The sequence below is a fragment of the Chelonoidis abingdonii genome, chromosome 19 (genome assembly GCF_003597395.2).
Source record: "Chelonoidis abingdonii isolate Lonesome George chromosome 19, CheloAbing_2.0, whole genome shotgun sequence".
Classification (NCBI taxonomy): Eukaryota; Metazoa; Chordata; order Testudines; family Testudinidae; genus Chelonoidis; species Chelonoidis abingdonii.
In genome coordinates this window covers 43,248,890-43,275,177 of record NC_133787.1, presented here as the reverse complement: position 1 = coordinate 43,275,177, position 26,288 = coordinate 43,248,890, and the positions used below count along the sequence as shown (strand labels likewise).

Genomic DNA, 26,288 nt, shown 5'->3' with positions numbered 1-26,288 from the left:
CAAGAGCATTTCAATAAAAAAAATGTAGATGTCAAGATACAGAAATTATCATTGAAGGTAACTTAAAGAGAGATTATACATTCTCAAGAAAATTTACACTTGTGAACATTCACATTAGACATTTCCATGACCTTAACTCTGGCCCTTTTCGTCTGTGGTCTTTTTTTGGTGAAGACATTTGAATAATTTGCCAACAAATATGCTATCATTAAGGATGCCAGTTTTATAAAGATGAATAGAGCATAGTATGATAAGATAATATATACTGGGAGTAAAGTTTAGTCCTTTATATGGGGAAAGATGCAGCCTTATATAAACAGGGACATCTCTCATCCCAGGGCATATTCCATGTCCAACTAGAAGTTCCCAGAAGCTAAACTCAGAGGAAACACTCTTCATAGAGGAGGAGCTTCTAGTGGAATTACCAGTCAAACCCTCCCAGACAAAACACCAGTGAGTGTTTCCTATCTGAGCGTAACAGCATTCATAAATTATAGCATTATATGCTCAGAGCTGGGTTCATCTGCCACACAGAACCCCTTTGTTGACCCATGACTTGAGCTCAGGTGATCATGTAAATAATCGCTTATATTTTGGAAAAAGTTAAGATGCTTGTTTAATTAGTGCAAATTAAACTAAAGCTACGGTGCAAGTAGGAATAATGAAAGAAACAAAGATTATTTTAAAATAGGCTTTGCAGTGAGTCTGAAGCCTAGTATTCAGTTTCAGTTAGATTTGCCTATAGAACCTTCCACCAGCACAAACGCTTATGACAATTGTCAGTAGCCCAAAAAATGATTAGCAGGAATGACAAACATGGTCAAGAAGCCAAGTCTCAATTAAACATGGTCTCAGAAATACGCATGCATAAGGAATAGGTGCCTACAAAGGGAATCAAACCTGATGCTCAGCAGGACCTCGGAAGAGCAGGATGGTGAAAACCTTAACATTTAATCTCAATTTAAGGGGAATCCACAGCTCCACTGATTCCTGAGTATACATGATGCGGATTCAGCTATTAGTCTTATCTTGTTTCGTAGTTCTGTGATTTTGTTTATATTAAATATCATATAAATAAAACTCAGTCTCTGTGTATGTCTCACCAGTCATCTTAATTAATCTCTAAATAGCCATCAAAGAACAAGCCCGTTATTAGTGACTAGTGCATCTTGTACCCAAAATTAATCATAAGGCTATACCTGCCTACTTCAAATCAGCTCTACTCTCATTCACGCTCATTTGCATACAGCAAGAAAGTACTGCCCTCCATCCACTTTTGGAATTGGATTTACCTTTTCCTTCTGTCCTTACCTGACCAGGTCTCCATGGAGCTGCAAATAGAGGTTCTCCCTACCCTCTTCATCACGGATCTCAGATGCCAGGGTATCCACTGTACAAAGGACCAAGTGCACGTTAGAAGACATTGAAGTTGCAGAGTCTGCTCCATAAATGTATACACAGCCTCGCCCAACATCCTCTTTCAGCCAGTCTCTCTCATGGGAGCCAAACCGACTCCTCCTGTTCAAGCAATTTCTGCTCCCATTGCGCTTCATGTTCCTCTAAATGACATCAAAAGTAGATGGTTAGCTGCTGGCACAAAGACTGAAATCCAATAGATTGCCCACTGCTTTCCTTCTCCAACACCTCCAATGACCAGCCAAGTATAATGTCCACCTCTCACCTACCTCTCCTTCTGCTTCCCTAAATTCCCCTCATCCCTCATGGGTTGCAGTCATCCAAACAGCTGCTTACTCCTGGGGGAATTCTGCGCCACTACACATGCACAGAATTCATGTCCCCTCCAGATTTCTCTGATTCCCTGCAGAAAAATGACTTTCTGACAGGGAAGCAAAGGGAAGCTGCAAGAGCAATCACACACCACTCCCTAACTGCACAGGTTTATCGTTTCAAGCACCTGGAGCAGTCAACAGAGGTAAATCACTGCAAGGCTGGGAACACCCCATCCAGTGGCTCCTACACTGAGCCGAGATCAGCTGCTAGCCCTGACTGGCCTGGAGGCAGGAGAAGATGGGACTTCCTCTTTCCCTGCAAAGGAGTGGCTCGGGCTGTGTCAGACCCACCCCCAGAATCCTCCCCCAGCTGCAGGAAGCTCAGCATCCCCTCATGCTTCCTATCCCCATTCTGCCTCAGCTGTTGGGGGGAAGGAGTCACTGTATGGGGAACTGCTCCCCCATCCACCCAATCCCTGTGCATCTGGACCCCCCATATCTAGACACCCCTACCCAGAACCCCACTAGCCCTCCATACCTGAACCCCACCCCACTGAACCTCAACTCCTGCATCTGGAGTCCCCCTGCACCCAGACCACCCCCCACTGAGGTCCCTGCACTCAAATCCCCACCCTGATAAGTCCAACCCCCCCTGCACCACCCTGAGCCCCCACATCCAGACCACCATGCCACTGACCTCCAACTAGCTGCACCCAGACCCCCACCCCACCAAGTCCCACTCCCTTCAGCACTGCAGGCCCTTCCACTGATCCCCAACCACTTTCACCTGGAAGACGCTGCAGAGTTCCCTTGCCCCTGCACCTGGAACCTCCCACAATGAGCCGTTGTGCATCCAGATGCCCCCACACCTAGACCCCCCCCAACTGCCCAGATTGTCCCAAACAGAATCCTCTCACCTCACACTGAGCCCCTCCACACTTGGATCCTGCCTGGTTGAGCCTGCCTGCCCAACAGGTGTGCCTAGCACAGAGAGGCAGGGCCCCAGGGTGGTTTCTGGGGTATACTCAGTACTTGTGCAGTGTCAGGTTTGGGTGCAGCCTCATCATTGAGTCCTTGTCCTGGGCGTGGGGGATGGGAAGGGTGCAAGGTGATCTCTCACCTTTGTATAGCCAGTGGCCGGTGCTCCCCACTGCCATACTGAAGCCTCTGCATTTATTTATTGACAAATAAAGCTTGCAGAATTTTAAAATATTATGTGCAGAATTTTTAATTTTTTGGCACCGAATACCATCAGGCATAATAGTTGAGGATAAGACATGTGAGGAGACTGCATAAACTAAGGTAAGGCTGGGAGTGGCCCCTGGATTGTGCTTGGAAAGTATCTGGAACACCTTGTATCTCTATGATCTGGAAATATCCTTCACCTCTTTGGATCTCACCCATTACTAAAGAGACATAAAATTAGCAGGAAAATTAAACCACAGATGGGACCAAATCCTCTATCCCAGCTGACTGGTTTGACACTCTGATGATTCAACAACAAGGATTCACTAGAATATGGAATCGTCTCATTAATGACATAAATAGTCATGCTCCTTCCCTCTTGCCTAGAAATACAGCTCTACCCAGGGCTGACCAGAAGGTCGGGGGGGGAGGGAGGGAGGCAATTGTATCAAGGCCCCAAGTCCAGGGTTCCCCACAAAATGTCTAATGTCCCGGCGCGGTCATGATCGACTTCAAACTGGGGATTGTGCAGCTCAGCTGGGTGGCCAGCAAGACAAAGTATACGCTGATAGGTGAACAAGACATCCCATTAGCGGAGAGTTACTCTTATGAGGCTCGGATGGAGGTAGATGCTGATGGAAATGGTGCTAAAATATTTGCTTATGCTTTTGACAAAAACAGAGGATGGGGATCTGGGCGTCTGCTGCACGAGCTACTGTGGGAGAGGCACCGGGGAGGGATTGCCCCAGGATTTCAAGTGGTGCATCTGAACGCAGCGACGGTGGACAACCGAATGGACAATCTGTGTTTAGTCCCATGGGGATGGAGACCCAAAGTTGAAGATGTTTCTAGTAAACAAAGGGAACAAACTCTGTACTGGCTGGCGATCCAGCAGCTTCCCACAGATCCAATAGAAGAGCAGTTTCCTGTGCTGAATGTAACGCAGTATTACAATGCTAATGGGGATGTTGTGGAGGAAGAGGAAAATTCATGCAAATACTATGAATGTCACTACCTCCCAAGCAAAATGACTGAAAAACAGTTATGTGAATTCAATATATGTGGCTGATGCCAGGTAGCAAGGTACTATGGGTTTTCAGTGCCAGCAGAAGGACTGGCCTGCTCACAAGATGCACTGTCGGGAGAAGAAACGAACCTTCCAGCAAGAGCTCGGACCACAACGATGACCAAGTGGCACAGACCTCTCAGCAGCAGGATTCCTTCTCAAAGGCATTGGACTCTTGCTTTTGCACAGTAATGACAGACTGCTTATTGAAGCCAGAGACACTGAAGAAGACAAAATCTGTGATGCTTGAGTAGACCAGCCGACTGGACTAAGCCAACTCTGACTGGTGCTGTGGAAAGGGATTGGGTCTTCTCTTCCAGTATTATATTCTCAAGCAAAAAGACTACTGTGGAGGCTCCAGGCAGGAAGCTTCTCATTATTTATATGTTAATATGTTTGTAAACTCATGTACAGTTTTTTGTTAGAAAAATGAGTCTCAATAGGACTCATTTACTGTAATGTTTAGATGAGAACACATTGTTGGCCTACAAGTAAAAAAACTGTCACGTAAAAATAAATAAAGAAACAAACTGAAATTGCAGGGGGTGGAGCTCCAGTGAACATTAGGTACTAAGGCTCCAAATTTCTCTTGAGGGGCCTGACTCTACCACTACTACTAACAAGGAAGTGCCCTAAAAGCAGCACGGCTCAATTCAAATCTCACTACGCTAGCTGTTCATTCCACAGCAGGTGTTCAAGCTCATAATCTGTGAAGAGTGAAGGCCACTGCTCCAAATGGACATGCCCTAAACCTATCACAATAAAGTGTTAGGCAAATCAATATTGCATTGTAAAACAAATATTTTTTCATGCTCCGCCTCAGAGTCCCAAGTACCAGATGCATATTCCACATGGCAAAATAATTTTTACAATAGTTTATCACTTCAGCAGTCAATGCTGTCAACTAGATTTTCCTCTGTTAGGGTGAGAGAGAGGTTCATCATAGTAACTAAGGGCTTGGCTACACTTAAGAGTTACAGTGCTGGTGGTGGCTTTACAGCACTGTAACTCACTCCCCGTCCACACTGGCAAGGCACATACAGCGCTGTATCTTCCTGGCTACAGCGCTGCATGTACTCCACCTCGACGAGAGGAATGAGAACAGCACTGGTGCTGCAGCGCTGGAGTGCCAGTGTAAATAGTGATTAATCTTACTACGCTGTAACTGACCTCCGGAACCTTCCCAAAATGCTTTCAAGTAAAGATAACACACTTTGTTTTGTTGTGAACTCGGGGCTCCGAGAGCTGCTTATCTAAAAAACAAACACAGCTACTGTTTGCTCAAGCAGAGGCAGGCAGGGGGATTCCTTTGGAAGGTCCACAACTAGTGTCTGTTTGAGGAGAGAAACAGCATGGCGGGTGGAGGGTGGGGTCCGTTTCGGAGCAGCTGCTTATCTGGTCTGTGAGGAAAAAAATAAAGAAGGCTATTTGCATTTAGTGAATGAGAGAGGGGTGGGGAAAGGGGTTGGAACTTGCAAGGCAGGGAGATGACAGTGTAAGCTCCAAAAATCCACTCCCTCTGTCTCCCCCACACTCCCTGTCACACTCCACCCCACCCCCCTCTTTTGAAAAGTACGTTGCAGCCACTTGAACGCTGGGATAGCTGCCCATAATGCACCACTCCCAACACCACTGCAAATGTGGCCACACTGCAGCGCTGGTAGCTGTCAGTGTGGCCACACTGCAGCGCTTTCCCTACACAGCTGTACGAAGACAGCTTTAACTCCCAGCGCTGTACAGCTGCAAGTGTAGCCAAACCCTAAGAAATCCTTCTGGAGTTTCCTTTGCTTACAGATGGTGGTGCTAGACTTCTGTGAGCATCTATCATCTCACTAGCAATGGAGCATTTCATCCTCTAGAACAGGGGTGACCAAACCGCAGCTCGCAAGATGCATGTGGCGCTTTTACAGTTAAAGTGTGGCTCGTGGAGCTCTCCATGCCCATCCCTCCCCCATTCTCTGCCTATCAGACTGAGGTGGGCTTCTGCCCTGGGTTTGAATGCTCAGGGCTTCTGCCCTGGGTTTGGGTGATGGGGCTAGGGGCTTCTTCTCCCCAGCAGGGAGGGGGGTCTTGGGGATTCAACCCCACAGGACGTCTGCCAGGATTCAGGGCTTCAGAAGGAGCAGTGCTGAAGACCCAAGACCCCTCTCCCCACAGGGCTGAAGCTCCAAGCCCCAGCAGGTGCCTCACAGAGAGCTGAAGCCCCATGACACCCACTCCCCCAGGGCAGAAGCCTCTAGCCCCACAATCCTGTCACGTGGCTGAAACCCCGAGCCCCGGAAGGCACACGTCAGCTTTTGAACTTCTGAAGGTTGCTGTACAAGTTTACCACGCCTGCTCTAGAAGCTGCTGGGCATCCACACTAAGGCCACGTCTATACGACGCGCCATATCGGCGCGTTACAATCAATTGCTCGGGGATCGATATATCGCGTCTCATCTAGATGCGATATATCGATCCCTGAGCGCGCTTACATCGATTCCGGAACTCCACCAAAACCAACGGAGTTCCAGAATCGACATGGCGAGCTTTGCACATCGATCCCGCGCGGTGAAGACGGGTGAGTAGATCGATTTTAGATAATCGATTTCAGCTACGCTATTCTCGTAGCTGAAATTGCGTATCTAAAATCGATTTTCGCGCATCGTGTAGACCTGGCCTAAGAGGAAACAATTAGGATCTTTCTCAGGACATAGCAACCAACTGTCACACAGCAGCAGAACCCATACACAGGGAAATGCTTTAAAATTACAGGAACATCAATTAAACCAATATCCTCTGAGTTATATTTCTGTTGAAGTAGCAACTAGAGACCTTGATCAGGATTAGGGCCCTCAATGTGCTAGGCACTGTACAGACACTTAGGCCCCAATTCTTTTTTGTGCAGATGTACCCTAGGAAAGGGAGGGAGGTAGAGGGATGCAAAAGTGGTTTTAAGACAACTTTGTACCTCTGGGATTCTGGGCCCAGTCCCCAGCTGTTCTAACCAAAGGTAGCTTTGAACAGCTACCAGTCAGTCAATCTGCCACCTCAGAACAGCTGGGAAACAGATGTTCTGGCCCCATATTTCTGCACCCCTCTCACACCTATGACAGACAAGGGGTGAGAGGTGGCAAGCAAAACAGGACTACCTATAACATTCCTCCAAGTTAGTTCCCAGTTGGGGAAATGGACCTGGGTTCTGTCCAGAATCAGGGCCAGAGTATGAGACAATCCTTGCCCCAAAGATATCAAGGCTGGGGGATCAGCAGAGCTCAGGCAAAATATATAACCAAGTCAGTCCTTCACAGCACACTTGCACAATGCAGAAATCCATCATAAGTCCTTTCCATCACAAAGTCTAACCCAGGCCCAACATTCAGTTCTCCTTTCTTAATGCAAAGAAGAGGGGTCACTTTGAATCTTGAAGATACCCACTAATTTCACAGTTCAACTTGAGAAATTACATTAGCCTCCTTTATTTCAACTTGTTATAATATGCTACTTCATTTCCTGCCCTAAATTCTTACATAGCACTGCTGTACACTGTTAGACAGCTGGTGTGTTTTCATCAGAAGTGGCCGCTTTTCAGTGCTCACAAAGTGATCCTCACGTACAAGCTGAAAAGCACTGAGATACCCTTCAAGATGAGAAGTCTAGGTTATCACTCTTCTTTATTAAATAGACTTTCTACACAATCTTTATGATTACAGCCCTCCCCCACATCATTGACTTGCAAGTTACTCACTGTACCGAATCTGCCTTCTGGACATACCACTATTTTAGAAAGAAAGCTGTGTTCCAAACAGAAGACCAGCATAGAGAACGTGGACTGTAATCAAGACATAGCAGCTATAGAAATGATGTGTCCTGAAACTTCTTAGTGTATGAACGCAACAGCTTGATAAAAGCTGACATTTCAGTAAGCATCATTATAATTAAGGTTACACTGGGACTTTCATTACAACCCTCCTGTTTCCACAAGCTCAAATATTCTCTTTTGGAGCTGCAAACTCTGCTCTCTGGGTTGCAACCAAGCCAGGAATTTATTTGCATTTATTTTCAAGAAGTCTAAACACAATCCGTTCTGCAGTTTTCAGTGGTGCAGTGTGACCAAGTTAATATTACTAATAAAACCCAAACTGCTGCATTTCCTGACTAACAACTGAACATTTTTGAATTATAGGCAGTGCTACCACCCCTGTATATTATTAAGGTTTCCCATTATAAGATGTTGTTTTTAATTGCCTATATCTTTGTCAAATTTTAACCATTTGGGCTCCAATTTCCCATGCCAGGTGTCTGTTTCCAGCTGAACATCTTTTTAGAAAATTTCAGCCAAAACAGTTTCTGAGAACGAGGCTAGGGAAAAATGTCTGACACAGTATAGCAGTTCTTATGTTTTGCCCATGTTAAAAAATTATTTGAAAAGTTCTGATGTCCCCATGCTTTGGAGCAGGGACATGAAAAGGGGAGAGGGGCTGGCCGGCCTTTGTGTCAGGAATATACCTTTTAAAATTCCCATTAAAATTTTCCCAAATTAGGCCAAGCTATAAGCTTTTTTTTTTTTTGGCGGGGGGAGGAGGGAAGAATCACAGTTCACACACACAGTGGAGGCTTCTTTGATTTTAGTAACTAAGAATCTCTGAAGATTCTGTCCTTACTGACCATGCTTGAGGCAGCACGGAGCAACTGAGCATTCTTCAGTTCCACCATGTGACTGATCTACACATACACTATCCCCATAGAGCATGCTCCAGCCCAGGGATACAGGCACAAAACCAAACTTTCCCCTGTAATGGCAATTACCAGCTGCTCCAGGTTGTGGTGGGACCACCAGGCATTAGAACTGAGAGCAGGGAGCCTGTCTCTACCATGCTCTCAAGGATCTCCCAGAGGGCATTTAGGCAGCATGGAGGAAGAAGCTGTTTGATTCAAATGCACAGGGGACGAAAGCTGAATTGGGAGGAGGGAAAGGAGTAGATAGGACAAAGTGTCTGGTTAAACTAGCACGGGGGTGGGGGGGACGGCGATACAGACTGGGCATGGAGACTGGGAGCAGGGGGAGTAGAGACTGGAACTGATTGGACAGGTAGGGTGAGACTGAGAGACAGCTTGGTACACAGTGGGGTGAGGGGAAGGGAAGAGCCTGGGAGAGCACTAATTTCAGACAAGGAAGTGGGGAGACAAGGGCTGGATGGACAATGAGACTGGGACTAGAAACCAGTGGTGGGAAATGGGGACAGGTGGATTGAGCGGAGGCAGATGTGACAAGGAGCAGAGGAGCAGGGCATGAACTGAGTGTGCCTCAACAAGAGAGGGGGAGCGGAGAGACTGGAACTAAGTGTGCAGAGAAAGGGGGGAGACTGGGACTCAGAGAGTGAGCCTAGGACTGGGACAAGAAGCCAGAGGAGGTGAGACTGGGAAGGCAAGGAGAATGAGACTGGGACGAGGAGCCTGGGGTGGGGAAGAGAGAGGAGAGGGACAGGACTAAAGAGGTCAAACTTGGGGGGAAAGGGAAGAAGCCTCTGTACCCTACCACAGCACATTTCCCTCCATAGTCTGGAATGGAACCCAAGATTCCCAAGTCTCATAATTTCTCAGCTGTGACTCAAAGTATGTCTCTCATCCCCCTCCAGTGCTGGTTCACACAGAGGATGCCAACCTACTAATGTTATTGATTACTCTGTTAGCTCAAGTAGCAGAAGTCCTTGTGGTGGATCTAAAGTTTTCAGCTCTGCAGATGACCCACATAGGTGTCAATGTGATGCCATGTGATGGAATTGGTCTTCTTTGGTTTGCTTTTTTAAAAGCTAGGAAGTGACACATACACAAATTATGTTAAACAAACATCAGTAAGGGTTGCAAAGTAAAGCACTCAAAAGTTAGGACATGCCAAAATTAAGATGGCCTGTGCAGACCTAGTTTGGCTCCCTTGGGCATATATGTTATGATGCTCTCTTTAATTACATGATCATATACTATTTGTTTCCACAGGACATCAGCCTCATTCAGGGCACAAGATGGATACAACTCAATTAATGGGCAGTTATTCAATATTTTGTTTTCTCATTGTTTTGTGTGTGGCTCAATGCCTTGTTTACTGCACACTATTTAAACCCTGCTCTGAAGACAGAATTATTAATTTCCTCCTGAGTTTTCTATGGAGCTCATCCTTACACTACGTAAATACTTCACAAACAATTAATTTATTTCACCACATCCCTATGAGAAGAGGGGATGATAATACACCTCTACCCCGATATAATGCCACCCAACCTAACACATATTCAGATATAACGCGGTAAAGCAGTGCTCCAGGGGGCAGGGTTACGCACTCCGGCGGATCAAATCAAGTTCGACATAATGCAGTTTCATCTATAACACGGTAAGATTTTTTGGCTCCCAAGGACAGTGTTATATCAAGGTAGAGGTGTATCCTCATCTTATGGATGGGGAAATAAGACACAGAGATCAAGGTCAAAAGTTTCTACTGATTTTTGGTGCCCAATTTTAGATAACTAGGATCTGATTTAGAGCACTTAGCATTCTACAGGACTTTATATGTTCACAGTACACCTCTCACTGACTTCAGTTGCTGCTGTGAGTGCTCAGCACCTCTGCAAGTCAGACATTCAGAAAATGAGGAACTAATATTAGTGGTCACCTGTGAAAAGTTTGATTTAAGGGACTTGCCCCAAATCACACTGACTCTGTGGCCCATGGCCTGCCGGGGATGTTTGTCGAAGGCTCCTTCACAGAGCCATAAACATGGGCCTGTACCTGGCGCAATTCACAAATTTCCCCAACACCTGTCCTTCCTGCGGTGTAGGGGAGACCCTAGCATACATCTACATAGAGTATGTCAGGTTGCAGCCCCTCTTCCAGCTCATCCAGAACCTCTTACTGAGATCCTAACACAGCACAAGGACTCTTACTTCCCCTGTTCCTGGCACACCCCCTCCATTGCCCCACAAAGTTGTGAGACCTTCTTGTCAACCAAGATGACCATCCACGACTCCAGGAGAAAGAAGCTAGATGGGTAGGGGTGCTCTGTGACTTAGGGCCTATATCTGTTACCTTGTCCATTCTCACCTTCAGGCAGAGCTCCTCCTTAGATGCCTCTGGATCCCTCGTTATTAATCTTTGACCTTACCCTGCTCCTATTTCTTTTCACTTTTTGCCCCCAGAAATCACTAGTAACCTGAGTTCAGTGGTTCTGCCCCTTTAGCTGAGAGGACAGGCCTTTAGTTTTGGGCAATCCTATTCCTGCCCTTCCTGGTACTACTAACAGTACAGTGACTCTGTGGAAGAGGTAGGAATAGAATCCAATTCTCCAGGGCAGCATTCACTTGTCTTAACCATGAAATTGTCATTTCTCTTCCTGCAATTCCTTGCCTCCTTCACTACACATCTTCCAACTTCTGCAATAAACAAGGCAGGGTCCTATAGACAACAGCTGACTGTCTCTCCATATTCATCCCCAGATCATGTTCATCCTGTGCACTAAAAGAGGTGGAATCTAGTGTAAAATGTATGTGATCATTGTGACTTAAATGCCCCCCTGCAGTCACACCCTACACACTGCTGTAATAATCTTTGTACAAAATATGCCTTGTGAGGTATGATTTGAAAACCGATAATACATTGATCAATATTTTTGTCTAATGTACGTATAAAATGTGTATTAAGAGTTATGAACATAAGCTGAAATTATGACTGAAATGTGTTTACCATACAAGTCTGGGGAGGGGTAAACCCCTTTCTTAATCACAAAGGACACACTAACGCCTCTAGCCAGTTGTCAGCAAAGTTGATTGGCAATCACCGGTCAAGTGGCCATTCTTTGGCAACAGAGGACCGCAGGACAAAAATCAATCTGCATTTTAGCAAGCAGCAACATGGAACCTTTTTCACTCTTTATCCTCACAGTGGGAAGGCAATTTATCCCTCAGGCAAATGCATTTCAAAGGCTGACTGGACTGAAAGCAAGGGACAAAAACACACCAGGTATTCTCTTTCTCTTCCTATCTCTTTCATCTAAGACAACAGCCTTTGGACTTTGGGAGGAGTTCTGACCTGAGAATTTGGTCAGCCCTGTTGCTAAGAACATGTGGTAAGGATTTTACCTTGAACCAAGTTAAGTTTCTGAAGTTTTAGTCACTAGAAAGCATTTCATCTTTCTCTTGTAACCATTTCTGACTTCAATACCTTATACTTGTACTCATTTAAAATCTAACTCTTTGTAATTAAACTTGTTTTATTCTTTAATCAAAACTAATCCAGTGTTGCATTTAAACTGAATTGTTTGGTAATGCCAATTAAAGTACCAAACTGTTGTATATTCACTCTTTACAGAGGCAACAGACCTCTAACATCTGAACTGTCTGAGAGAGCTGGACAGTGCAGAACACACCTTTTGGGGAAAATCCAAGAGTGGGAGTGTGTTGGGGTCACCCTGCAAGCGGAAGCCAGAGTGTGACTGGAATGCTGCTGGCAGGCTGCAACTATTGACAGACACTCAGGCTGTGACCTGCATGCTGTTTGTGAGGGGTCCAGCCTTCGAAACTACAGCAGCAAAGCATTGTGAGACACCCAAGACTACAGGGCAGGTGGTGACACAACCCCACACTAATCTGGACTGTACCCCAGAATGTGATAATCATGTAACTGAAGTCTCTATCATTATAAATATGCTCACAAGGAGGCCAAATTAAGCCTGTACAGGCAATTTTAAATCTGACATTTCTAAACTTGTGAGTGCTGGACTTTGTTATCTTAAGCATTATTCTTTTAGCATGGCTTTCTGTGTACAGTTTAATTTACTTAGAGGTTCTTAGACCTTAGAAGTGATGAAAACTACCATCTAAACCATCTTTTCCTAAGCCACAAGAATCAGCTATGGCCATCTAATGAGGACACATGAAAGACAAAATAAGTTAGAGTAAAAATTACATCCTATTCATTCGACAACAGGCCAACTCTGACCCAGCTGGGACAGCAAAGATGATAATTTGGAGGGCAGCACAGCAGGCACTGAGGATTCCTGTTATTGCCTCCTTGTATGAAACTCCTCAGAGGAAGAGGCGTGCCGGATTGGCAGGTAGTGATCAATCTATTGGGGATCGATGTATCCCGTCTAGATGAGACGGGATACATCGATCCCCAAACGTGCTCCCCGTGGACTCCAGAACTCCACCAGGGCAAGAGGCAGAAGCGGAGATGATGGGGGAGCGGCAGCCGTCGATCCCGTGCCACAAGGATGCAATGTAAGTCAATCTAAGTCGATCTAAGATACATCGACTTCAGCTACACTATTCTCGTAGCAGAACTTGCGTATCTTAGATTGATTTCCCCCCACCCAGTGTAGACCAAGCCAGAGTACAGCAAGCTGTTCTGATGGCTGTGCAAATAAATGCCCTTTCCCAGCACAGATTCCTGTGTCAAAGAAGCTAGAAGTGTTATTAGTAAACAGGTCAGGGAATTATTTTTAAAGTAATTTTAACCAGCTAGTGACTCACTCAAGGTCACATGAGAAGTCTGTGGTAGAACTGAGAACACAGGAGTCTTGGTGCTTAAGAACCCCTTCTTCCAAATGTTGTTCCCTGGCCATCCTCTCTGTTTTCACTATTTAAGCTTGTCTATTTCTTACCACTGTGTCAAGGTTTGAGTCTTAAGACAGCATCATATCAACATAAGCCAGTGTCTCATTTCCTGACACCAAAGCTTTTGCTGATGCCTCCCTTGTTGTCTTCAACCCTACAGTTTGCCACCCCTTGCTGAGCTCTAACTCAGACTAATCTTCTTGTGGCAAGGGCCATTCGATTTTTGCTAAAGTGCCAGGCTCACTGGGGATGCTAATTGAAGGGGGGGAGGGGAAGGGGAGAGGTTCTGTATATCCCGCTGCGGTAAGTGAACGTCATGGTTATAGCTAAGTCCTGTCCACACTATGGTAATCACCATGAACTTCTGACCACAGCGTAATTAGAGAACCAGTGTAACCAACATATGGCTTCACTGGAAGTCTGTTGGGGTTACCTCTTCAAGAGGTCTTGGGGGAGAAATGGACATAATGCAAATTCCACTCCCTGGGCCGCCAGAGGGTAAATTCCCTTCTTCTAACACCTACAGACAGACTGCTTGGGGACACAGAGCCCATGGGGGATGACGGCCAGTTAGACATCGCCACTGCTGCAGCATCCTCCACCAGCGCCAGGGCGTATCACAGTGGGAGAAGGGCTGCTGGCCCCGGGAAGAGACACAGATGTGTGGGGGGACCTTGCCAGTGCCCTGCCCTCCCCCCTCGGACACGGACCACGCAGGTGCCAGGCCCCTCTGGGGCCCCACTGGTGGGCAGCGCTCCCCGCCGCCCCGGCCAGGAATCTGCCTCTCACGAAGCCCTCGGCCCGGGCCCCCCAGCAGCGGGGGAGCGCCACTGCGAAGCCGAAGCGAACAGGGGGCGCCGCGCCGGTCGCCCGGTCTCCGGATTCTCCGGTCCCACTGGCGCCGGAGCTACACCGCGCCCGGCCGGCCGGCCCGGGCCCCTCCCTCAGACCCTGGAGCCCGCGGTCCCGACCGGCTTCCCGGCGCCGCGGCTCTCCGCCGCCTCATGAGGCCCCGGCTCGTGCCCGCTCTCCCACCCGGCAGTCGGCGCCGGGGCAGCGAGGCCCTCGCGCCTCCAGCCGACGCCCACGGGCTCAATAGCCTAACGGCCCGCCCCTGGCCGGGCTGCCCTTTCGTCAGGCCCGGGTCCCTTCAGGTGCGCTGCCGGCTTGCGCGGGGGCGTAGCAGTCGGGCCATGGGGAAGGGTGTTGTCCCCCTGCACCTCGCCCGACTGCCCCCTTTGCCCCCCGACGACGCACCCCCGCCCACTCTGCCCCTTTTCCCTTCTCCAGGCCCCCGCCCGATGCCCCCTTTGCCCCCCCGCCCACCTGTCCCCCTTTGCCCCCCGCCGGCCCCCCGCGCCGACATGCCCCTTTTTCCCTTCCTCCGGCCCGCCCGACCGCCCCTTTTCCCTTTCTCAGACCAGCCCGACCTGCCCCTTTGCCCCCCCCCTGACCTGCCCTAGCCCCCTTTGCTCCCTCTTCCCCCCCCGCCCTGCTCTGCCACCCCCAGTGTCCTGACCTGGGAGTGGCAGAGCAGGTTGGGGCATGGGGGTGCCAGCGGGGAGAAAAGGGGCTAGGGGGCAGGTCAGGGCATGGGAGTGCCAGCTGGGGGAGGGGGCTAGGGGACAGGTCAGGACACTGGGGATGGCCTAGCCCCAGGGAAGGGGGGTTAACAGAGGAGAGCATTGGGGGGAGCCTAGCCCAGGGGAAGAGGGGGTGGGCTAGCCAAGGGGAGCATTGGGGGGGCCTAGCCCAGGGGAAGAGGGGGTGGGCTAGCCAGGGGGAGCATTGGGGGGTGCCTAGCCAGGGGAAAGAGGAGGGCGGGCTAGGGGGCAGGTCAGGCATTGGGGGTGGCCTAGCCACAGGGAAGGGGGGGGCTAGCAGGGGAGAGCATTGGGAGGTGCCTAGGCCAGGGGAAGAGGGGGTGGTATAGCCAGGGGGAGGAGGGAGCTAGCAGGGGAGAGCATGGGGGGCATGCCTCACCAGGGGGAGAACTAGTAGCAGTAGGAAGAGGTGCTCATTTCTCCAAGGCTGGGAGTGATGGAGAACATGCTCTAGCTAGATAACCAGTCCTCTAGGAATAAAGCTCTCATGGTCATGCAGGCTCCCCTGGCAATAGTGCAGGGATGAAAATGGACTGTGCACTAGGCCCCAAGCACTGGAACAGGTTCCACAGGCCCTGGGGGTCAAAGAGCCCCAATGCTGTGGATACAGAGCCAATAGGGGCAGCAGGTTTGTATGATTTTTGGTGGGGTGCAAAATAAGTCCAAGCCCCCCCTCCAACTACACACCTAACTAAGGTTCTGGGAGGGGGTTTGAGTACTGGATGCAGGCTCTGGGCTGGGATGGGAAATGGAGTGCAGACTCAGAGAGAGTTCGGGTGCAGGCTCTGGGCTAGGAGAGAGGGTTAGGGTACAGGATATGGGGCTAGGCCAAGAATGAGGAGTTTGGGGTGCAGCAGACAGGTTGTCCTGGAGCAGGAGGCCAGAGAGGAGGACTCCCTGCAGCCCTCTCCCTGCCTGCAGCTGCCATGCACTTTCTCCCCTCCACAGGTGCAGCAGCTGCCTCAACCTGGTGCTCCCTCATAGCCAGAAGCAGCCTGCAAAGGAGCGCAGAATGGAACTGCAGGGAGCAGCTACCTGCTGCCCAGGGCAGGGATGGCTACTCGGAAGAGGCACACAAGGGTAGCTGGGAGGGCCAGGGGAGAGACCCAGCCCCGAACATTAGTGGAGACAGGCCACCCAGCTCCTGAAATTGCTGGAGCCTGGGCACACTGGGGCCCACACAACTCACCATCCCTGAGAGCCGTCTCAGAGGCTTAAGACAGCAAACCTCAGAAGCGAAGAGTTTCAGGCACTAGCCTTCACACTCCTCGTCATCTCTAGAAGAGCAGGAACCTCAATAGCACTAATGCCAGGTAGAAAACCATTTTGTCAATAAGTGTCCAGAATCAAGCTCTCTCTGAGTCAACCAGGTGGCCTGAAGAGCTTCTCCAGCACTTGATAATTAACACATCACTCCTGTTCTTTACAGATCAAACACATCTGGGTTTTGACCTCCGAAGCACAAGGGCAGGTGACTTTTTTAGTAACCTCATCCATGCTGCCTGCAGGGGCAACGGCCCCAAGGCAGGGAGAATAGCTAGAGAGAGAGAAACTGGAGCAATGTGTCTGATATTAAGGGAAGCAGCCCAAGAGGTCTAGCCATACCTGATTTCCCCCCAACAGCACAGGCACTGAAAAAAGATTGACTAGGTGACTAGTTAGCTGACTACATTAAAAAGCAGCACCCAAAAGGTGCAAAGAGAAAGAGAAAGCTGAGAGGACAAGCATTAAAGGCTACAGTGCTCCGAGTTCGCTCCACCATAAGCAGTCAAAGGAAAGTGGAGGAAAGTGTTTCCACCCTTGTGTGTGTGGAGGCAGGTGACCACAATGGACACTGCTTTCTGGCCAATACCAAGGGCACATTCACGGCGGGGGCGGGGGTTCCACAGGGAGAATTTCAGATTTTAAAATAAAAGTTCACATACTGGAGTATGATGCTGAGGCAAGGGAAGGATGCTGTGGCAAATACCATGACCAGAGAATCAAAAAAGAACTAGATAAGTTCATGGAGGATAGGTCCACCAATGGCTATTAGCCAAGATGGGCAGGGCTGCAAAACCGTGCTCTGATAAGTGTCCCTAGACTCTGTTTGCCAGAAGCTCAGAATGGGCCACAGAGGATGGATCACTTGATGATTGCCTGTTCTGTTCATTCCCCCTGGGGCACCAGCCATTGGCCACTGTTGGAAGACAGGATACTGGGCTAGATGGACCTTTGGTCTGACCGAATATGGCTGTTCTTTTGTTTGCTTGTTTTTGGAGTGCTGTGAATGTCATTCTTTTTATGCTGGAAAGGTACTATCGAAGAAGGTTTTGCAACCTAGAGGTGTTCAGACTCTGCAACCAACCAGTCTCCTTTGGAAGTTCATTCCGTAGCCATATCCCTATGACTCACAGCACTTTGTCCTGCACTCATGTTTTCACTTTGGGCTTTGTGATCTGCACTCTCCCATATTTGCAAAACTCTTGGCAGTTCAAAGATTGATATTTGGTCTTTTATGCAGCTATGTAACAAGGCACTGGTCCTGGGATGCACATGCACATGTTCCAAGACTGGCCTCCTTTCACAGAATTGCTTTTCAAGTGAGGGGTCTGAGGGAATAGCAAGGTCATGTGACTATGTAAAGGGGCATGCTGAGAGATATAAGGGCAGCTTGTGTTTTGTTAGGAAGACTCCAAGGATAGAGACAATTTTCCACAGTTCCCAGGCAGAGGGAAAGGAACCTGCAGGAAGGAGAAGCCTGCAGGGAAGGTGGTGGTCAGACTAGATGATCTCAATGCTCTCTTCTATCCTTGGATGCTATGACTATGAAAAACATTCAGTTGAGAGATTTGCAGGAAGAAAATCTCAGCTGGGACAGGATTATAAAGGATTGGGAAGTTCTGGAAAGAAGGCAAAACCTGGTAAACACCTGGAAGAACTATTGGAGCACTGGGAAAGTCTGAAAGGAACTGCAAAAAGAACAGGAGTACTTGTGGCACCTTAGAGACTAACATTTATTTCAGCATAAGCTTTCGTGGGCTACAGCTCACTTCTTCGGATGCACAGAATGGAACATACAGACACAAGATATTTATACATACAGAGAACATGAAAAGGTGGAAGTACCCATACCAACTGTAAGAGGCCAATCAATTGAGATGAGCTATCATCAGCAGGAGAAAAAAAACCTTTGAAGTGATAATTGAGATGACCCATAGAAGGTGTGAGGAGAACTTAACATAGGGAAATAGATTCAATTAGTGTAATGACCCAACCATTCCCAGTCTCTGTTTAAACCTAAGTTAATTGTATCAATTTGCATATTAGAGTTCAGCAGTCTCTCTTTGGAGTCTGTTTCTGAAGTTTTTTTGTTGCAAAATTGCCACCTTCGAGTCTGTCACTGAGTGGTTAGAGAGGTTGAAGGAACTGGTGAGCCTGGAAAAGCAGGTTGGGAGACACTGACTTTGAGCTGTTTTGTTATGATGTTCTTAATTGCAGCAGACATGGGGGCTCAACGTTAGGTCTTCCCAGCAGACAGCACCAGATGACTGACAGCAAAGGGTCAGATCAGAGCAGTATTACTTTCAACTTACTCTACTTTGAGAAACTCTCAACAGCAGCAGGTGCACTAGAGCTGTTTGTATGCAGTCAGCATGACAGACAACCCAGAATTGTTTCACATTTTTACCATTACAACCACAAGACCTAGAAACTTACTCTTAAAAAGCAATGCTTAAAGCCTCTGTAAATCTAGGAGCTTTCCCATTCTCACTCTCACTCCCCTTATGAAGGACAGTTTTCTTTCAAGATGATATTTCAGGCCTGGCAGGCATATTGGTGGGGTGCTGCCCGCAAGGCCTGAATCGCTGCCTCAGCAGGTGCAAATGAACCTTTCAGCTCTTTGTGTGGTGTTGGACAGCGCCAACAGTAACAATCTGCTGCAATTAATGATCATGTGAAAAGTGCTGTCAGTCATTTCTAGTTACTGCAGACAAGCACCTACCCAAGTGAGTAGTACAATTCAAACCCACCTTCCTGCCTCAGGAGCGCCAAGCCTAGCGCTAGTTGCTATTTGAACTTACATTTTACAGAGTGACAAGGTGAATGAGGTAATGTTTTTTATTGGACCAACGTGAGAGACACGAGAAGTTAGTCCAATAAAAGATATTACCTCACCCACCTTGTCTCTCTAATATCCAAGGACTGACACAGCCACACCAACACGGCATTTTACAGAATGCCAGTCATGAGCACAACCCTACTCTTTCTGGTAGATTTGCAATTGTTCTCAGCTTTTTCTTCCCATAAAACTCAGGAAGCTGTTCTGGTTTCTCACTTGTGGACTTTGATCTGTAGGTAGGAAAATGCCACCTGAATCCTTATCCCAGGGGTGGCCAACCTGAGCCTGAGGAGGAGCCAGAATTTACTGATGTACATTGCCAAAGAGCCACAGTAATATGGCAGCACCCCCCCACCAATCAGTGCCTCCCCCTCCCTCCCCGCACCTCCAGATCACCTGTTTTGTGGCATGCAGGAGGCTCTGGAGGGGAGGGAGAGGAGTGAGGGCATGGCAGGCTCAGGTGAAGGGGCAGGAAAGGGTGGAGTGGGGGCAGGGCCTGGGGCAGAGCAGTGAGCACCTCCCAGCACATTGGGAAGTTGGCGCCTGTAGCTCCAGCCCTGGAGTCAGTGCCTATACAAGAAGCCGCATATTAACTTCTGAAGAGCCGCATGTAGCTCCGGAGCTACAGGTTGGCCACCTCTGCCTTTTCTTCCCTTTGAGACAGCCTCACTGACCACACCTTTCTCCTCTAGGACAAAAGGGTATTGTTTCCAAATTAGTTACTTTCAAAGCTGAGAGAAACCAGCTATGATTCTCTCCTTCCTCTACATTATAAAAAGACTAACACTATAACACCATAATATAAGATAGCAATACACCCTCTGCTGGATTAGGAACAGAGGAATTGCCAGGCTGGATCAGACCCAATGTTTATCTCATCCAGTATCCTGCCTGACACGGGCCAGAACCAGATGCTTCAGAGAAAAATCCAAAACCCCAGCAGTAGACATATGTAATAGTCTGCACCTCCAACATTAGGCCTCATCCTGCTCTCTTGGTAGAGTTTGGCTTAAACCCAGAAGTTTGAAGTTTAAAATCCATTCCAGAATTTTTTCATTATGTTGTCAGATATTTTTGTTATCCATATATTTGTCCAGTGCTTTAGTAAGTCTTGTTAAGTTTTTCGCCTCAATGACTTCCTGTAGCAATGGGTTCCACATTCCAATTGTGTTGTAAGTAAAAGTATTTCCTTTTATCAATTTTGGATTTCCCATCTTTTAATAGAATTGAATGTCCCCTTGTTCGTGTCATGAGACCATGGAAAACCAAAGCTCCGGATCTGCCTTCTCTAGACCATTTTTAATGTATTTCTATCATTTCTCCTCTTATTCATCTCCTTTCTTTTCACATGAGAGCTTTTCCAGGCCCTTGATCATTCTCATGGCTCTTTCTGAATCCACTCTAGTTTTGCAATACCCTTTTTGACACTGGGTAACCAGACCTACACATAGTATCCAGATGAGTCTGCACCATTGATTAATAAGCCATTAGACTATTTTGTATTATTCTCCATCCCATTCATTATTAATCTTAACATCTTTGCTTTTTTGACCACTGCTTCAAAACTGCAGATAGTTCAGTAGAGCCCTTTGGTTCAGTGATGCCCTGGTCCCTTCCCTGAGATGATACTGTTAATTTAGAACCCTATAAATTGCATGACTAGTTTAAATTTTTCCCTCCAACGTGCATTACGTTGGCACTGAACTTCATTTGCCATCATGTTGCTCATTCCCCTAGCCTGTTTAGGTCTCTCTAATGTTCCCTGTAGTCCTTGTTGCTCCTGAATAACCTCAACACTGTCATCTGCAAATTTCACTGCTCACTACCGTCTTTTCAGATCATCAGTAAATATATTGCCTCTTGTGGCAAAGATTGAGATAGAGAGTATGTCTACACTACAGGATTATTCCGATTTTACATAAACTGTTTTTTTTAAAACAGATTGTATATAGTCGCGTGCACGTGGCCACACTAAGCACATTATTTCGGCAGTGTGCGTCCATGTACCGAGGCTAGTGTCGATTTCCGGAGCGTTGCACTGTGGGTAGCTATCCCGTAGCTATCCCATAGTTCCCGCAGTCTCCTCCACTCATTGGAATTCTGGGTTGAGATCCCAATGCAAAAACAGTGTCGCGGGTGATTCTGGGTAAATGTCGTCACTCAATCCTTCTTCCGTGAAAGCAATGACAGAATCATTTCGCGCCCTTTTTCCCTGGATTGCCCTGGCAGATGCCATAGCATGTCAACCATGCAGCCCGTTTAGCCTTTTGTCACTGTCAACATATGTGTACTGGATGCTGCTGACAGACGCGGTACTGCAGTGCTACACAGCAGCATTCATTTGCCTTTGCAAGGTTAAAGAGACGGTTACCAGCTATAGCACCGTCTGCAATTGGAAATTGGCAATGACGGTTATCAGTCCTTTGTACTGTCTGCTGCTGTCATGGGTGCTCCTGGCTGGCCTCGCTGAGGTCGTCCGGGGGCGCATGGACAAAAATGGGAATGACTTCCCAGGTCATTCCCTTCTTTATGTTTTGTCTAAAAATAGTCAGTCCTATGAGGCAAGTGTACTAGAGAACCAGACAGCACAGCTGCTCCGGGTCAGAGCCCCAGAGATCCCGCAGAATGATGATGCCATTCTAGGGGGTGCCCCTGCAACAACCCCACCCGTTGCTTCCCTCCTCTCCCAACCCTCCTGGGCTACCGTGGCAGTGTCGCCCCATTTGTGTGATGAAGTAATAAAGAATGCAGGAACAAGAAACACTGACTTTTTAGTGAGATAAAATGAGGGGGAGGCAGCCTCCCGCTGCTATGATAGTCCAGGCAGTACAGAATCTTCATTAGACATGAAGGGGGGAGGGGCTGCTGGAGCTCAGCCTCCAGCTGCCATGATGAGGACGGTTACCAAGCCGGGAATGACTGGGAGTCATTTCCATTTTTGCCCAGGCGCCCCCGGCCGACCTCACTGAGGCCAGCCAGGAGCATTCACAGGATGACGACGATGACGGATATCAGTCATTTTGCACCGGCTGCCACCGAGGAGGGGAGGGGATGCTGCTGTTCCAGCACTGCAGCACCCCGTCTACTAGCAGCATGCAGTAGACATAGGGTGACATTAAAAAAGACGAGAAACATTTTTTTCCCCCTTTTCTTTTGGAGGGAGGGGGGAAGGGGGTAAATTGACAACATATACCCTGAACCACCCAGGAAAAATGTTTTTGACGCTTCAGGCATTGGGAGCTTAGCCAAGAATGCAAACACTTTTCGGAGACTGCGGGGACTGTGGGATAGCTCCAGAGCTGCCTGGCCACGCCTCCACATAGGAGCCAGAGAAGGAACCTGCCGCTGCTTCCGGGAGCTGCTTGAGGTAAGCGCTGCCCGGAGCCTGCACCCGAGTCTCCCCCCATGCCCCAACCTCCTGCCCCAGCCCTGAGGCCCCTCCTAACCCCTCAATCCCAGCCCAGAGCACCCTCTTCATCTCAAGCCCCTCATCCCCAGCCCCACTCCAGAGCCCACACTCCCAGACAGAGCCTGCATCCCTTCCTGCACCCCAACCCCCCTGCCCCAGCCCTGATCCCCCTCCCACCCTCTGAACCCCTTGGTCCTAGCCCACATCCCAAACTCCTCATCCACAGCTCCACCCCAGAGCCTGCAGCCCCACACCAGCCCAGAGCCCCCTCCCACACCCTGAACTCATTTCTGGCCCCACCCTGAAGCCTGCACCCCAACCCCAATTTTGTGAGCATTCATGGCCCACCATACAATTTCTATTCCAAGATGTGACCCTCGGGCCAAAAAGTTTGCCCACCCCTGGCGTACAGCACTAACAGGATAGCTTCTGGGCTTTTATAAGACCTAGAAAAGGCATATGATCAAGCAGACAGAATGATACTCAGACCAGTACTGAGGAAATATTGAGTGTCCGATGATTTAATAACTATGGTGAATGCATAACACTGATCCAAAGATATTTTGGAATAACAAGCCCCTTTGAAATGGAAGTCGGACTATATCAGAAGTTGGCCCTCAGTCAGCTTCTGTTTATTGTATTGATGGACTGTGTCAGCAGGAAGATCCCAAAGAGAAACGGTGAGAAGCTGTTATAGGCAGATAACATAGCAATAAGTATCAGAGGGGGAGCTGTGTTAGTCTGGATCTGTAAAAGCAGCAAAGAGTCCTGAGGCACCTTATAGACTAACAGACGTATTGGAGCATGAGCTTTCGTGGGTGAATGCCCACTTCGTCGGATAGCAATAAAGGCACCCTCAAAAGAAGACCTAGAGGAACTAATAAACCAGTAGTACGACCAACTATGCAGGCATGGGACAAAAGTGAACATGACTAAGACGAGGTCATGTGGATCATTAGAGGTGCCACAGGGAAACTGGATATAGAGATTAATGGAGTAAGACTAAACCAGACTGATCAGTTCAAGTACCTTGGTAAATGGGTTATGGAAGCAGGCATGCTTGAATGTTAGATTCAGTGCAGCCTGGAGAGTGCTGGACAAGTGTGAAACAACATCTCAAGTGTTGTTTCTGACAGAAAATAGGGTACTGAGGCTGAAAACCCAACTGGACAGAACTGGGGTGCCCCCCAAAGTGTTCAAGATGAGACATCTTCATGCACTAAAAGGAGTAACATGAAGATACAGATTTCAAAATAAAAACCTCGAGATGGAAGTCAAAGTCCATGATGTGGCTGACAAAATCCAAGACGAACAACTTCACTGGTTTGGAGACATACAGAGGATGAATTAAGAGAACCTGGTGAAGACAGCATGGCAGGAGAGGGTGATAAGAAAGCAACCCCAGTGAAAGCCCAGGAAGCAATTGGTGGATTGCATCAAAGAAGATGGACCTTAATGCCAGCCTGGACAGAAAAAGATAGCAGATGCTTGCATGAAAACCTGACTCCAGATGATGAGGCATAGGGAAGTAGGGTGACCAGACAGCAAACGTGAAAAATCAGGATGGGGGTGGGGGGTAATAGGAGCCTATATAAGAAAAAGACCCAAAAATTGGGACTGTCCCTATAAAATCAGGACATCTGGTCACCCTATAAGGTAATAAATATATTAAACATAAGACCTAAAACAGGACCTTGAGAAAAAGTGGTAAATTATCAGTAATAGTGCAGACAAGGCAAAAGTTTTGTCAATAAAATATTTCCATTTTGTATTTGGGAAAAGAAGATGATGTTATATGTGATAACACTTCCCATTCCACTAGCATCTCAGGAAGATGCTAAACAGCAACTACTAAAATTAAACGTTTTAAAATGTGCAAATCCAGATAATCTGCATCTAAGAGTTTTAAAAGAGCTAATTGGATAGATTACTCAAACATAGATGTTGGTTCTTCAGTAAGTCTCAGAACACCAGGAAATTCCAGAGGACTGGGAGCAAGCGAATGCTGTGCCAATATTTAAAAAGGGAGAACAGGACGACCAGGATAATTAGAGGCCTGTCAGTCTTACATCAATCCAGGGAAGATACAGGATTCAATTAAGAAATAAATAAAGGGGGTTAATATAATTCACATCAATCACCATGGGCTTATGGAAAACAGATCTTGTCAAATTAAACTTATTTAAAAAAATCAAGTTAACAGTTTGGTTGATAAATATACAGAGACTTCTGTAAGGCATTTGACTTACAAACATACAGCATTTTGATAAAAAAAATTAGAATATCAAGTTAACAAGGCACATTGGTTAAACACTGGCTAAATGAAGGGCCTCAAAATGTAATTGTAAACATCACTGAGCAGGTGTGTATCTAGTGGAGCCCCACAGAGATTGGTTCTTGGCCCTATGCTATTTAACATTTCTATAAATGACCTGGAAGAAAGTAAAATAATCACCAATAAAGTTTGCAGATCACACAAAAATTAGAGGAATGGTAAATAATGAAGGAGAGATTTGCAATACTTTGTAAGCTGGGTGCAAGTAACCAATATGCATTTTGATATGGTTACATATAAAATTTATGTCTTGGAACAAGGAATGCAGGCCATACTTACAGGATAGGGGAAAGTAGTGACTGAAAACAATTTGGGGGCCTGGGTGGTGTATCTCATAGGCAGGGGAAGGCTGTACCTACCCAAACAGCCTCACATGGCCCTGGCCACACTCTGTCCAGAGGGCCCCCGCCTACTCCTGGTTGCCCCAGCCCAGGCAGGCTGCTCGGATTTGGGGTAGCTGGGGTTGCCCAGTGCTGGAGGTGTCCCTGGCACTGGGACCATGCCACCCAGCTGGGGGTCCACACACCACCCACCACTCCGGGGCTGGGGGGGGTCACATGCCACCCGGTGCTCTGAGGCATGGGAGGGCAGGGGGAGGACACATGCCGGCCATTCACCCAGTCCTCCGGGGGGCCACACACTGCCCGGTGCTCTGGGGGGCTTGGTGGGGTCTGTGTGTCACCTGCCTGCCCAGTGTTCTGGGGCTGGGGAGGCATGATGCTATGGCCAAAAGGTTAATGTGATCCTGGAATACATAAACAGGGCAATCTCAAGTAGCATTAGAGAGACATTATATTACTTCTACATTTGGCACTAGTGCAACTACTGTAGAATGCTGTGTCTAGTTCCAATGTCCCCAAATTCAAAAAGGATGTGGATCAGTTGGAGAGGGTTCAGAGTAGAGCAATGAGATTAAAGCAGGGTTTCTAATCCTTTTATATAGTATAGACTCAAGGAGCTTAACCAAGAGAAAGTTAAAGCGTGAATTGATTACTGACTACAAATATCTACCTGGAGAGCAAATATTTAATGATGGGCTCTTTAGTCTAGCAGATGTAGGTATAATGCCTGGAGTTGAAGCTAGACAAATCAGGCATACATTTTTAACAGTGAGGGTAACACTGCTCTACAGCCAAAATGCTTCTGAAATAAATGTAGTCAAACTTTACTAATTCTGGGTCACTGAGAATGAAAATGATGCTCAAAATTGTTGATTGGCTCTAGTCTAGCTGTTGGGCTCCAGACTACAGCAGTGGAATCTCCTGGCAGGTGA

At 47.7% G+C, this 26,288-nt stretch overlaps 1 protein-coding gene and 1 pseudogene across 3 annotated transcripts in view; one reads left to right on the top strand and one right to left on the bottom strand.

The window, feature by feature from the left end:
• The window catches only part of PHLPP2 (PH domain and leucine rich repeat protein phosphatase 2), a 134,835-nt gene extending 133,280 nt beyond the window's left edge, over positions 1 to 1,555 (bottom strand). For all 3 annotated transcript variants that reach the window (XM_075073616.1, XM_075073618.1, XM_075073617.1), the window contains exon 1: positions 1,312 to 1,555. In XM_075073616.1, coding sequence (XP_074929717.1) covers positions 1,312 to 1,553 — 242 coding nt within the window. In that variant the 5' untranslated portion in view covers positions 1,554 to 1,555. The remainder of the gene's footprint in view (positions 1 to 1,311) is intronic.
• A 1,856-nt stretch (positions 1,556 to 3,411) lies between these two features.
• LOC116834353 (zinc finger MYND domain-containing protein 19 pseudogene) lies at positions 3,412 to 3,984 on the top strand (annotated as a pseudogene).
• Positions 3,985 to 26,288: the final 22,304 nt, after the last annotated feature.